The sequence below is a fragment of the Setaria italica genome, chromosome III (genome assembly GCF_000263155.2).
Source record: "Setaria italica strain Yugu1 chromosome III, Setaria_italica_v2.0, whole genome shotgun sequence".
NCBI lineage: Eukaryota > Viridiplantae > Streptophyta > Magnoliopsida > Poales > Poaceae > Setaria > Setaria italica.
In genome coordinates this window covers 13,675,462-13,689,525 of record NC_028452.1, presented here as the reverse complement: position 1 = coordinate 13,689,525, position 14,064 = coordinate 13,675,462, and the positions used below count along the sequence as shown (strand labels likewise).

At 45.8% G+C, this 14,064-nt stretch overlaps 2 protein-coding genes across 2 annotated transcripts; one reads left to right on the top strand and one right to left on the bottom strand.

Annotated features, from left to right (window-relative positions):
• The first annotated feature begins 305 nt into the window (after nucleotides 1-305).
• On the top strand, nucleotides 306-3,191 carry LOC101754971 (rac-like GTP-binding protein 2). The gene is made up of 8 exons (XM_004961456.4): nucleotides 306-775; nucleotides 1,156-1,243; nucleotides 1,334-1,443; nucleotides 1,867-1,930; nucleotides 2,047-2,111; nucleotides 2,219-2,284; nucleotides 2,429-2,541; nucleotides 2,816-3,191. The coding sequence occupies exons 1-8, from the start codon at nucleotides 677-679 to the stop codon at nucleotides 2,847-2,849; spliced, it is 639 nt and encodes a 212-aa protein (XP_004961513.1). The 5' UTR covers nucleotides 306-676; the 3' UTR covers nucleotides 2,850-3,191.
• A 76-nt stretch (nucleotides 3,192-3,267) lies between these two features.
• On the bottom strand, nucleotides 3,268-7,006 carry LOC101754565 (proline iminopeptidase). The gene is made up of 11 exons (XM_004961455.4): nucleotides 6,849-7,006; nucleotides 6,515-6,726; nucleotides 6,243-6,341; nucleotides 6,036-6,146; nucleotides 5,895-5,957; nucleotides 5,688-5,781; nucleotides 5,313-5,410; nucleotides 5,089-5,190; nucleotides 4,474-4,587; nucleotides 4,088-4,162; nucleotides 3,268-3,571 (listed from the first exon to the last, which is right to left on the bottom strand). Exons 1-11 carry the CDS (start codon nucleotides 6,952-6,954, stop codon nucleotides 3,476-3,478), a joined length of 1,170 nt encoding a protein of 389 aa, XP_004961512.1. The 5' UTR covers nucleotides 6,955-7,006; the 3' UTR covers nucleotides 3,268-3,475.
• Between the last annotated feature and the right edge of the window lie 7,058 nt (nucleotides 7,007-14,064).

Genomic DNA, 14,064 nt, shown 5'->3' with positions numbered 1-14,064 from the left:
CGCTACGGGGAGGAGTCGGAACTGTTGGAGCTCCACCAACTTAGCCCGAATATTTTGCCTTTTTCGCTTAATACAGTAGCAATAGTTTTATAATAATCAGGCTCAAAGGTTGGACGTAGTGGGGCGTACTGTGTCCTCCCGATTCGTGATCACGTTGCTGCAGCACCGGGCAGGACGCGTCGATTAAGGTAACACGAGCACGAGGGCAATCTTTGTGTAATCACGGCAAGGAACAGTAGCAGCAGCAGGCCGTCAGCAGAGGCGCAGAGCTGTCAGCGCAGCTGGCCTCAGGAGAAGGGCTCTTGCGGCAAGCAACCTTCTTGAATCTTGACCGGCCGGCCCGGCCCTCCCTCTCTCCCTCCCTGCCCTGCGCGTCGCATTTACACCCACGCCTCCCAAGGCCACCGGTAGCAGCGCGCACAGCCAGCTGCGAGCGGCGAGTTCTTTAAGGAAGCGGCAGGCCGGTGCCTTTGCCTGGCTTGGCTTGGAGTGGAGTGGAGTGGAGTGGAGTGGCTTTGCCTTCTCGGAGAAGACAAGCGAGGCGAGCATTCTTGTCTCTGTCCCTCCTGCTTTGCTCCTTGTCCTGTTTCTTTCTACTACTAGCAGTAGCCGCCGCCTCTGCCTGGTGTGCGGGAGAAGAGAGCCAGGGGAAAGAGAGAAGGGGGAGTTGGGAGAGATGAGCGTGACCAAGTTCATCAAGTGCGTCACGGTGGGCGACGGCGCGGTGGGCAAGACCTGCATGCTCATCTGCTACACCAGCAACAAGTTCCCCACGGTATGCGCGCACGCCTGCTTTCCTCCTCCATTCGCGGGCGGCGCCCATCCCCTCCTCCTTGTTCTTCGTCAGATTCTTTCTGCTCGATCTGGCTCTGGGATTTTGGGCACCTTCCGGTACAAAACTGGCTGTCCAGTGGTAGGAGCGGCACATTTTTCAGTTTGTTTCTGAATCCAAACCTAGGTCGTTTGATGTTTTCCAGCATTAGTGATAGGAGTAGGCAGCAGGCACTCACTCGGCATGTGTGTTATGCTCCATCTCCTCCTGTCCCTTTCCTCTTTGAGAATGCGGAAAACCTGTGAGGGAATCATCAGTTCGCGGTGCGCATTCAGTTCTCTGGTTCCTGAAACTGACGGCGCTCTGTTCGTGGTTCCTGACAGGATTACATTCCCACGGTGTTCGACAACTTTAGCGCCAACGTCTCCGTGGATGGCAACATCGTCAACCTGGGCCTCTGGGACACCGCTGGTAATGCTTGCTTACCATTTCACAGCTAAACTTTGATACAGTCAGTGGCTGGGCATCCTAAAAATATCTCTGCCTGTTGTCTTTGTTCAGGGCAAGAGGACTACAGCAGGCTGAGGCCACTGAGCTACAGGGGCGCAGACGTGTTCGTGCTGGCTTTCTCCCTGATCAGCAGGGCAAGCTATGAGAATGTTCTTAAGAAGGTATGTAGATAAGATTGGCAAGTGCTTGTATTGTTGTATGGTGGCTGGTGGGTGGCCTGTTCGTAGGGAGAGAACCCAAGAAAGCCTGGAATCGTGGTGCAGATGTAATATAGCCAATTGCCTGTGTAGGAGGGGATCCAGGAAAACCTAAAGTTTCAATGTTAGATTTCAGTATGTCAATCTCTGACAAATGATAATGATACTGAACATAGTAGCTGCAGAAGAGCTTTATTTTTTCTTGTGACTACATACCTAGCAGTATCTTTGCAGTTTCTGCTTTTTCAGATTATGTGGTTATTATTGCTTGGTCATTATGAACTGATCAGCATAGCTAGCAGAATCTTTGCAGTTTCTGCTTTTCAGATTATGTGGTTATTATTGCTGGGTCATTAGGAACTGATCATTCTATTTCTGACCAAACAGTGGATGCCAGAGCTTCGCAGATTTGCGCCCAATGTTCCAGTTGTTCTTGTTGGGACCAAGTTAGGTGAGGAAATGCTGAATGTGACCTTGATTCAATGAAGTTTAATGCCACATGTTCGTTGTCATGATTGTTCTTCCAAGATCCAATAGCTAATCAAGGAATTTGGTTGAATTGTTCAGATCTCCGTGACCACAGGGCCTACCTTGCTGACCATCCTGGAGCTTCAACAATCACGACAGCACAGGTTAGCTCTTTCATCGTCTATAGTGCCGAATGTTGTATCTTACCAGCAAATAGTTATGCGAAGTACCTTACAGTTTCTCTTATAGTTCTATTCCTCCTGTTATGCAGGGTGAAGAACTGAGGAAGCAGATTGGTGCTGCAGCTTACATCGAGTGCAGTTCCAAAACGCAGCAGGTAGTCATGCCTCATGTGAAATGATTTTGATCTGTTATGTCCTGTTTAAATATGGTTTGTCGTTTCGTTAATTTAAGTTGACATATATGGGTTGTTGGCAATAGATGAATATACTGACTTTTGTAATGATGTTGGCCATTCTAGAATGTCAAGGCTGTCTTTGATACCGCCATCAAAGTGGTCCTTCAACCCCCACGGAGAAGGGAGGCAATGCCTGCCAGGAGGAAAAGTAGGCGCGGCTCCGGATGCTCTATAATGTAAGCTTCTTCTTTCTACCGTTTACTAGTTGGACCATATGATGATAGTAGACTGTTATAGTGATTTCAAACCACCGAAATCTTAAAAAAAAGGGTCAGAATGGTGAAGACTTGAGAGAATGTTTAGTCTACTGGCCAGTTTATCAGAAAAAAAAAAACCCGCTTCTATGACATCAAGAAGGCGTCTGGCTCATCTACTACTCTTCAAACTTAAAAACAATTTTTTGTAGCAAATGTTGAAACTGTTTTTCTTGTTATGACTCTTGTTCTGCAGGAACCTGATGTGTGGAAGCACGTGTGCTGCTTAGACGCTCGAAGGAGATGAAGCCGCGATGCATATGTGTATGTGGTGTGAACTTGTGGCAAGTGAATTTGCTATAGAATGGGACAAGCTTTGGATGAATGCTCCTTTCATTTTACTTAGCTCTTCTGTACGCTTTGATTTTTAGGCTTAGTGCGTCAGGCTTTTCGAGGACTGACTTAACCAGACTGTAGTGTCATGTAAGAAGTTTGTGTTGGACGAGGATTGCTGTAATGTTCTGCAAGAGGGATGTGGTATAAGTACTAGTAAGATACAAGCAAGCTAGAGCGTTTGTTCTGCACCATGAATGTTCATGGCTCTGTTGGCATTGCTTTGCTACAGATTCGTATGTTTGTAATCCGTTCAGGCGCAAGAAGCGTCGGATTTGGCCCAGCATTGAAATTTCAATTCCTTAGACACACCAGTAAACCAACAAGGCAACAAACAACGCAGTTCTGAAAGATACCCGGGAATCAAGCCTGCTCTGATTGGTTAAGGTATGTTTGACAGTGACATTTGTTTAACAACACATTACAATCAGGCTCTGCTAACCGCTACAGCCATGGGTTTTATTCTGCGCCTCTGAATTCGATCATCAGACGGGCGGCACGCCGGCACATGCCTTTCGCCGGCTCATTTTCGCAACATGTCCCTCAGCTTCTCTGTGGCTGACCTCAGTTCGGCGGCAATACCTACTTCATTGGCTGAGTGCCCTGCATCTGGGACCACCTGCATCCAGTAAGAGGAATTATATAAGTGGTCAAATTTACCAGTGGTTCGGACTGTTAAGATGTAAGGTACAGATTGGGGAACAATCTCTAGTTAATTTGCCAAGGGTTCTGAATATTGGCTATGCAGATGCCAGTATCAAACAGTGGTAAGTAAAGATATTGTTATATCATGCCAAGAAATATTGCTTAGCAAACATCTTGGAGGAGTGATTAGTCATATGGCAAATCGCAAATTTGAAGTACAAAAGTAAATATTTAGTACTACACTCTATAAAAAGTAAAGACACAGCATGTCTTCCAGGCTTCCAGCTTCAGTTTAGTGGCCAATATACTATCAGAAAAGCTTATGACTTCAAAAGATCGCAATCACATAATTTAACCACTGGTTCATTCAGGAACCAAACTCTTGGAAAAACTATTTTTGTGCTTCAATATTAACAGTCCAATTAATCCCAGTTTCCAACATGAATATCATATCTGATATTTTTGGAAGAATGATGCAAGCATAATTTACCTTGAATTCTGCTTCCGGCCAAGCTTTGTGAAGATCCCAAGCGGACATCATAGGGCAACAAACATCATAACGCCCCTGCAACATAATAAGTAATCAGGTATGAGCACAATGACGCTTTTTACCAATTTCGTTTCTATCATGGATTTGAGGTTTCAAATTATCCTGGCAACCATGCTAGACAATAACAAAAAACTACATGATTGGCTAGAAGTTTAATGACAATTGAAGGTAGACAAGGATGAAGAGCTAAAGGCAATGTGCAGCCGTGATGTGTGAAATATAATGTGTAGCATTTTATCATGCATTACTGATACGCACATATGTACCCAGCTACCAGCAGATGCACATGGATATTGTGTAAAGAACAAGCTTATTGAAAAGCATACCTGTACAATAAAAGCTTTAATATGCCGAATCTTGTCAACATTGTCTAATAGGTATGAGTCTGAGGGTAAAAATCCCTTATTAACAAAATAGTGATTTTCAATCCTTGCAAATGCCTGAAAAATTGAACCATGTATCAACAAATATAAAATAACATGTTATTCGACCCTGTAAACCATAGAAACATCAACTAAAACATGCCTTATAAACATATGTTGCAATTTGTAATTTTAAATTCAGAATCAGTGCAGATTTCTACAGCCATCGCCGGCAACAAGTTATTAGCATTATGAAATAGGTTTTCCAAATTGTGACTATACAATGATTGCTTATTTTGCTCTTTTATAAGTCCAGAGTAACATTGAGCACAGAAACAATTTAAGTAAAATAGTACAGAAGCCTTAAAGGCATTATTCTCTCAATCTCTACACAAAGCTAAATATCAGAATGAAAACTGAAAAATCATTCTTCTCTCAATCTCTATACAAAGCTAAATATTAGAATGAGAACTGAAAAGATCAATGCACTAAGTTGGGGCGAAACAAAAGAAACTGAAATATTGGTAGGCTGGTAGTGTTACCAAAAGAAAAAAAAAAGACGCTTGTGAGAGGACTTGCCAGTGAAAACTTGTCATCTTCCCCTCGTTTAATGTTATCATTATTTTGGATAAGATGTGCAGTCATCATCTCCCACATCGTCCATCGCTTAGCAGCTTCAATCTAAGGGGAAAAGGCAAATGTCTCTTTATCAAAATAAGTAAGAAATTACGAAGTTACGACATGCCCCACAAGTATGATAGATGTATTTTACTTTGAAATGGAAATGAGTTGGGTTATCATACCTGAACAGTAGGATCGGATGAAGTTAGCCTTTTGCTATATGCAGCTATGAAACAATTCCTTTCCTCCTCAGGAATAAAATCTCTAAATGGTTCCCATGCTGCAAATTTGAAACTAAAGTTATTTACTCAAACAAAGTGGCACGAGCACATAGGTTGTTTTTTCTTTCATAAAATCGGAAAGTAAAATAGTTACAGAGAACACTAGAACCAATTGCATTGACATTTAGTATTGTCATTTAACTTCTGGTATAGTCACTGAGAAGGTATGCCATAATTAATAAAAGTTGCCGATATTATTCTGCAACAGTGAAAATGATTGGTTAATGTTTATCGAAGCATTTTTTTTCTCTATGACACAAAACCGAGAATACAAACCATCTGGGAAAATGGCTGCTGCACCGCCCTCATAGAACCAATCAAGCTCCTTTTTCCTAAGCAAGAAAATTCCTCTTAGAACAATGCCAGTGACCTGGTGAGCATCCAAATAGTGTTAGTGGGATCCAGAATATAGCTTCCATTCCCACCTGTATGCTACATAAGTTTAGGATGAAATAAAAATGCAATGGACGATAAATTACTTGCCTTATCAGGGTGTGTCTGACTGTAAGCAAGGGCCAAGGTGCTTCCCCATGAACCACCAAACACCTACATTATATGGGAACAATGAGTTCCACTGCAGATGAGTGAGTAACCAAAGTTGGTGAAAAAAGACAAGATAATTGCCTGCCATTCCGGGATGTCAAGATGTTCCCTGAGCTTCTCAATGTCAGCTACCAAGTCCCAAGTAGTGTTCTGCTCTAAACAAGCATGGGGAGTGCTTCTGCCTGCGCCCCTCTGTAACCACCGGCAACGCAAATTAAGCAACAAGATACAATCCCCTGGCAATAACAATAAACAACGACGTGAGAGTGAGAGAATCGCCAAGGTGACCTGGTCAAACAGAACGATCCTGTAGAACTCCGGGTCAAAGAACCTCCTGTTGCCAGGCGACGTGCCGGCGCCGGGACCCCCGTGGAGGAACACCACCGGCTGCAAAATGCCAAAATCGACGGGATGAGAAGCTCATCCGAGAGTGCAAGCACAAGTGCACGGGGTTCCGAGCAGTCTGCGACTAATTGTAGGAGGGACGGCAGCGAATTGGGAAACAAAAGACCCCAACATCTCTCAATCCAAGACAGAAGATGGGAAAATCAGACGCTCACGTGGCCGTGGGGGTTCCCGGACTGCTCGTAGTAGATGGTGTGGACGTCGGAGACCTTGAGGAATCCGGTATCGTACGGGTCGACCTGCACGTACAGGCCCTTCTTCACCTCCGACGGGTCCATCTCCGTCCGCGCGGCGGCCGACGCGGAGACGCTAGCGCGGCAGCTGCGGCGCGCGCCCTTGGCCTGCACGCAGCCCAGGCCCCCTATCCCTGCAGAGAGCGGCACCGAAAATCGCGTCAGGACTCGGGAACCCTCGTGCGCCGCTGGTCGAGGACGACGGGAAGATAAGGCTGGGATCGCGGGGGGTTCGAGGAGGCGGCGCGGCGGTTACCTGCGCCGCGTGGGTGGGGCGGCGGGCGCGAGAGGCGTGGGGGAGTGGGGCAGTGGGCGCGGAGAGGGGAGGCGAGGGCGTGGGGGAAGGGGAGGTGGCTGATCATTTGAGTGCGCCCGATCGGGGAGGGTGGTTGGTAACTCTGTAGCCGGCCGGTGGTTTTGCGAGTTTTCACGAGTGAGGAGCCGGGGGCGAGCCGGATCCCCCGTGGCTGGCGCGGACCGCGGCCGGCCGCGCCGCGGAGGTTGGGGGTGCGGCCAAGTGCCAGGCGGGTGAATCTGGACGGGTCTGGCTTTTCGTTTCGGCGCTTGCGAGGCGCTGTGGGAGTGCGGTGGATTCGTTCTGTTCTGGCGTGGTCGCGTGGATCCCGCTCTCTGGCGGCCGGAGGAAGGAAGGGTTTTAGCATGGATCCATGGTCGGATGGAAGTGTTAAAGTTTAGCATTTTTAATGAATTAGTCCATTTAAATGGTGGGTTAATAATAGGGTTAAACTTTAGCCTACCTTAAAAGGTGTAAAAATATTAACTAGTGTGGAGGAGCTAATGCGTACTAATGGTTTATGAAAAGATAAAAAGGGTGAGAGAAAAAGGAAGGAGGCGAGGATATAAGGGGTAAAATTGATTTTTCATGGACTTTAGCTTCATCTATTAGCCATGTCACCAAACAGAGTGCTAATGGGTAAAAATGCTAAACTTTAGATGAACTAAACTTTAACAATAGCACATCCAAACAGGTCCTCAAGCGGCAGGCCGCATGCCTCGTACCTAAGTTTTTGAGACCTACGCAAAAAATAAACTGGTTGCCCTATATATTTCCAACATGCAAATAAGAAAAATGCATTATACTTCATAATATACTTATGATAACCACTGATGCCTCGTGGACTCGCACTAGGTCGCAATTTTGCTAAATGCCGATTGCACCTGTGTTCACGTCAGCCTCGTGCCGTAGTTGTAGATGGAAGATGAGGTATCATGACTGCAGACTCTTTTTCCGCAAATGCTTGATTTGATCGCCTGAGCTGCGAGCTATTGGACTTGACGTAGAAAAGATTGGAAACATGCTTTATTATGCTAATTGTTGCTTAGGGTGACCCCTCAAAATTGGTGACCCGGCACGATCGCGCTGCTTTGCGCCACATAATGTACGAGCCTGGCAGCGTACCTCTTCTATTCTCCAATTATGATATGGAGATTTTTATTACCTCAATATGTGAAACTGGTATGGGTGTGCTGTGGTAATAGCGATATTGAGGGTGCTTTGATACCAGCCATGTTTCGCCACGCTTCACCTACTATGATGCCCAATGACGCATCTAAGGAGGGTGGGGGCTCGAGCCCCCCTACCGGGGGATCCATGGGATCCTAGGTAGCAGGGGACCCCAAAGCCCCCCTAAGATCCGTCACTGACCGCAACAGCATGCCACCGTCCTCGCATGGCCATTCTTTGCCGCGTTTGTCAGGGATAGATCCCCAGTACTCGTAAGGAAAGAAGAAGACGGACTCCTACTAGAATTTTCCTGTAATCCTATTAACACTCCTACCATGTAATCCTACTAGGACTCCTACCTTGTAACCGACTAGTAATCCCACCCCTGGAGTATATAAAGGAGGGCAGGGGTACCTAGATCGGCAGAAGCACAATAGATGACCAAATCCTCAATATCAAATAACACCCAAGCGCAGGGCGCAATGTACAACACCCCAAATAGGACAAAGGGTATTACGCTACTCTAGCAGCCCGAACCTGTATACATCTGTATCTTGTGTCCTCACTTTTACCATCAAGTGTCAGGTCCGGTGATCCCCCACCAACAAATCTATTACTTGGGATACCCCTCGATAGGTTGCCTAGTGTGCCAGGTAGGGGTGATCGTCGTGCGAGCTTGAATTACCTCATCTTCAAAATCAATCTACTCGACGATAAGCAAGTCGCTGAGTTCCAATTCGAAGCGGATACGAGAAGTTTGCAGGAGATCAATCGGTTGTCGGCTCGTCTACATGCAAAAAGCTGCAGCACTAGTCGCACTACTATAGCTGATCATACTCCGTGGCTCCGTGTGTTGCTCAAGGCTGATGATCCGCTACCGCTCCACGCCCGTGAGAAGGAAAAATACTGGTGGAATTATTTTTCTGTCTCCGAGTCGAAGTCACCAACGATGCATCTTAAGCTAATTGCCTCCAGTTGCCGAATCCTATACTAAAACGATGAAGGCCAATCAATATTCCATCTACTGCTCATGCACGGATCGAGGAAACTGTCAGCTTGAGTACTCTCTATGCAAGGCTACTTTTTGAGTTTCAGTACACGTACCAAGAAGGCTACCAGGAGATATGTTGCTCTTCACTACACGTACTCAAGAAATGCACATGGGACTTCAGCATGCATGACTGTGCTAGCTTCACTAGAATGCTCGGCGACACAATAGCGACTACCTAAAACTTCTCATCTCGACTACAAACTAGTCAAGGGCGGGTTGCACGTGATCAACAACTAGTCGGAATCGACTCCGACTAGTTATCTTCATCAACAACCCGCCGCAACTTCGTCGACAATCGTACACGAATCAAGCTAAGTCACTTTTTAATTATTTTATATAATTTTTCCAGCTTGTTTTCAGCATGCAGGGCAACAAGCCAAGTATATTCTTGTGTACGTCTCTCGACGGAAATTACCCTCCAGAGATACACTTTGTCCATTATTTCTAGGGTATGTTAACCGACAGCCATGGGTTTAGTACACTAAATTACGGAGGCTATAGCCACAGGTTTTGTGCACTGAATTCCAAAAGCTCTGCCAACAAGCTTGGTACATTGAATTTTGGAGGCTACGGCCACAGATTTGGTGCACTGAGTGCTGGAAGCTCGCAGCGGCTACACCCTAAGGAGGCACAAATCCTATGCACGGCAAGACGCGCTCTCCTTGCCAAAAGGCAGAAAAGTCTGAATGACTACTTTACGCAGAATCGCGCTCTTTTTGTTCGCAATGTCGGCTACTTATTTTTGTTGTCTTCTCTTAGGGGTCACTAATCTCCTCGAGCAAAACACGCCTTAATGCGTGAAAGTTTCGGATTTTCTATCATGCCTAAATGCTAGGACGCTTACACGACACAAAGATCTCAGATGCGTAGCAGCAGTGCCAGTACGCATACCCGAGACAAAAATCTCACACACAATGGCAATAGCTAAACAAGGACTGAGAGTCTAAACATAACAGGCTAACTACTTGGGAGAAATATGGTCGAAACAAGAGCATGACACACAACATTTACTTTCATCACCGAATAAATTTTGGTAGTATCTTCAAAATTCTTTAAATATGCTACATAATGTATGCATCTCTCTTTTTTCAGGTCAAGCTTCAGCGGCAACTCTCCAGGATGCTCAGCGTACCTCCAATGGCTTAGCTAGCTTCCAAACTCGGGGGCTAAGCGCCAATTACTACTCGGAATACCTCCGGTGGCTCCACTAGCTCCCATGCTCGGAGGCTGGGCGCCAATAACTACTCAACATGGCTCCTACTGCTCACCCAGCGCATAAGCTCAAAGGCTGGACGCCAAATGGCTACTCGAAAGATGATTGTGAAGACTAAAGATCCTTGGATTGATTATTTAATCATTCCAAGGCTCGAGAGCTGAGTAGCTACACCCAACAGTTAATTTTTTTAAGATGAAAGAAGAAGATTCAAGATCTTATTTGACTCTCAGCCCGATTCTTCGATTCAACCTAAGGCTCGGGGGCTACTCCATATGGAGTGCGACTTTCGTTGCCCCCTATATCACATTCCAAAGATGAAGATTACAAAATCAAGACGATCAAGGGCTTGAGCACACTAGCCTCGTGACATCCTCGAAGCACTTTGAAGATTCAGCCAGACAAAGTACTCGAAGAGCATCAGAACTACTCGGCGAGGATCTAAAAAGTAATCAAGGATTGCTGCACTCGACTATGAAGTGCTTGGGATCTTGTCGGGGATAAATCCCAAGTACCCGCAATGAAGGAAGAAGATAGACTCCTACTAGGATTACCCTATAATCCTATTATGACTCATACCATGTAATCCTAATAGGACTCCTACCTGGTAACCGACTAGTAATCCCACCCCCTGAAGTATATAAAAGAGGGCCGAGGTACTTAGATTGGCGGAACCACAACAGAGGACCAAATTCTCAATACCAAACAATACCCAAGCGCATGGCGCAATATACAACACCCCAAACAGGACGTAAAGTATTACGCTCCTCTGGTAGCCCGAACCTGTATAAATCTGTGTCTTGTGTGCTCGCTTTTACTATCAAGTTCCAGGTCCAGCGATCCCCCACCAAAAAATTTACTACCTCAGGATACTTCTTGGTAGGTTGCCGGGTATAAAACACCGACAACGTTTGATTTACCGTAGCGTTGAACCGCCTCGACGAGAGGGCTTCAATGTCGGCAAAGTCTCTGGGGCGGATGTCGGATGCCTGCCACAACAAACACGGTGGTGAGGGCGACCACAGGAGAGAAGACACATACTTCGTTAATAAGCTGACATAAAATAATAAAAAGTCTAAAAGGCACCCAACAAAACAACTCTTCGATCAAAGCCACATGAATCTGCACAAGATCTCAGCCGAGAAAAATGAGCGAAAACAGCAAATAAAATCAGTCATGAGATGTTTAGAAATCCCGTTACATTTATGCCTTCCACGTATGAGTTTCAGGCTGTTGAAGTTAAAGGAGATGTCATGGTATCATGGTGGTATTTTGAAATGGTGGTGCGAGATTGAGGAAGGAAGAGCGAGAAAGCAACCTGGTGATCAATTGGTTGGATTTTATATGCACCCTTGGTCTTAAATTATTATTTATTTTGGTTTTTCCTAATACATACATTTTGATATGCATATATACATATGTATACTATATCTAGATACATAGTAAAATTTATGTATTTGAAAAAGTCAAAATGAATAGTAATTTAGAACTCTAAGGACCGTGCTCGCAGTCGCACATTCTTTGAATTTGAATGAAGCACAAGCCCAACCAACCAATTTCAGGGTCACATGAAGCCCAAGATCAACCCGGGCCTTACTCCTTATCCAAAACAAAAGAAAACGGGCCTTACCACATGGACCCCCCATCACATCAGCCCTTCGTCCAGAACTTTGGCCCAAGATGGCATTTTCAGGCTCCGTTTGTTTCTTCGTGAGTTCCTAAATTGCTATCACATCGAATATTTATACTAATTAGGAGTATTATATATAGATTAATTATAAAATTAATTGTACAGATGGAGGCTAATTTGTGAGATGAATCTATTAAACCTAATTAGTCTATGATTTGACAATGTGGTGCTACAGTAAACATGTGCTAATGATGGATTAATTAGCCTTAATAGATTCGTTTTGGGAATTGATCTCCATATGTGCAATTAGTTTTATAATTAGCTAATGTTTGGTCCTCCTAATTAGCATCCAAATATTCGATATGATATGAATTTTAGTCCGGACTAAAGATCCAAACACCCGCTTTTCTTAATGGATTTTTTAGACGATTGTTGGCCATACTGATGACGATGATGAACCCGCCGCCCGGCAGCAATAATAAAATCGGCAGCTTGGTCCTAGCTGGTGCGCTACACGCCGGCTGTTTTTTTTTTCTGTTTGCACGAAGGCACCATGCCACCCCATTACGCCGACGGCCGCCGAGCCGAGCTCGTCCGCCGGTAGGTCTGCCACGGGATCTTCATATCCTCTCCTTAAATCCATACCCACTTCGAATATAGGGATATAGGTAGAAAATTATATACCTATTAGAAATGGTGAGGGTAGGATATGAGAGGTGAATAATTAATTAATTGGATATGTATATATATAGGATATAGTTAATTATATATTGGGTATGTGTGAGATTGGAGAGGGTAAGATCGGGAGTGTTTGGTTCCTCCCCCTAAAGTTTAGCACCCGTCACATTGAATGTTTAGATACTAATTAGAAGTACTAAATGTAGACTATTTACAAAACCCAAGTGGGAGGCTAAACGACGAGACGAATCTATCAAGTCTAATTAGTCCATGATTTGACAATGTGCTGCTAACATAAATATTTGCTAATTATGGATTAATTAGGCTTAAAAAGAATTCGTCTCGCCCGTTTAGCCTCCCATTCTAAATGTAAGAGTTTTGTAAATAGTCTACGTTTAATACTCCTAATTAGTATCTAAACATTCGATGTGACACGTGCTAAAAATAAGCAAAGGGAACCAAACACCCTAAATTATTTGGATTTGGACGTGAAAGAAGGTGAATTTGTCCGTACCCACCATGACACGCCGGCCCGCGGTTCCCACCGCGTCCCGGCAATGGTGGCGGCAGAAACCTACTGCCGAAGCGCGAAACGAACCAGATGGTTCGGCAACGGCGCCCATGCCTCTCCCTCCCTCTGGCCTCGTCAGCTCTCACCGGAAAGAAGATGTCCACCTCCACACGTCCGCAGTAGTCGCCGGTCGGTGCCAGTTCGCGACTCGGAGCCGCGCCCCCGCGGAAGGTTTCCGCGCGATGCCGACGTGCACCGGCCTGCCATCCATCTGCGCCGCCCAGAATGCTCCACGTATGCCGGCTCCACCGCCAGGCGCCAGCTCAGGCCATTGGGTGCGTAGCACGTTGCGGTCAGTGACCGTACCTCCCTAGCGTCAGCGTGTTTGCATTCAACCCCCCGGAAGCGGTAGCACATCAAACTACCGTCCTCGTGCATAAAATCAGAAAACACACAACTCATTTTACGTGCACGCTTTCAAAAAAAAGTTACGTGTATGGAAACTCAGCCCATCTATTTCCCGGCTGGGTCACGTTGTCATCCAGCTTGTTGTACAGTGCACACATTTTATAACCTTTCTATTTATACGAAAACTTTTGTGGCACACTTGCAGCTACAACCTCTGTGGTTGCGTATATCACAATTCACATCCTCGCAGAAGTCCAACTTCCAGCAGAGCAGGTCACACGTCCAGCGCTGCACAGAAGGGCGAACTGAAAAGAGAACGGAAACTATTCAGGAGCCGTTAGCTGTTGCCCCCCTCCATTGCCGGCCACCCATCACCTTCCTTCCCCTCCCGCCCGCCCGCCCGCCCGCACCCCCGTGCCCTCACCACCACCACCTAATCGGCTAATCCCGCGTTCCCCTCCGCTTCTCCGCGTCTCCCTGTGCCGCCTCCGCTAACTGGAACCGTTGCTGACTATG

Excerpts from the sequence above, each read along its gene's own strand:
- LOC101754971 (XM_004961456.4), top strand. The coding sequence starts at position 677 with ATGAGCGTGACCAAGTTCATCAAGTGCGTCACGGTGGGCGACGGCGCG. Across the intron at positions 1,444-1,866 it reads ATGAGAATGTTCTTAAGAAG|TGGATGCCAGAGCTTCGCAG; the intron begins GTATGTAGATAA and ends CTGACCAAACAG. Across the intron at positions 1,931-2,046 it reads TCTTGTTGGGACCAAGTTAG|ATCTCCGTGACCACAGGGCC; the intron begins GTGAGGAAATGC and ends TGAATTGTTCAG.
- LOC101754565 (XM_004961455.4), bottom strand. The coding sequence starts at position 6,954 with ATGATCAGCCACCTCCCCTTCCCCCACGCCCTCGCCTCCCCTCTCCGC. Across the intron at positions 6,727-6,848 it reads GCCCCACCCACGCGGCGCAG|GGATAGGGGGCCTGGGCTGC; the intron begins GTAACCGCCGCG and ends CGCTCTCTGCAG. Across the intron at positions 5,191-5,312 it reads CATCCGATCCTACTGTTCAG|ATTGAAGCTGCTAAGCGATG; the intron begins GTATGATAACCC and ends TTTTCCCCTTAG.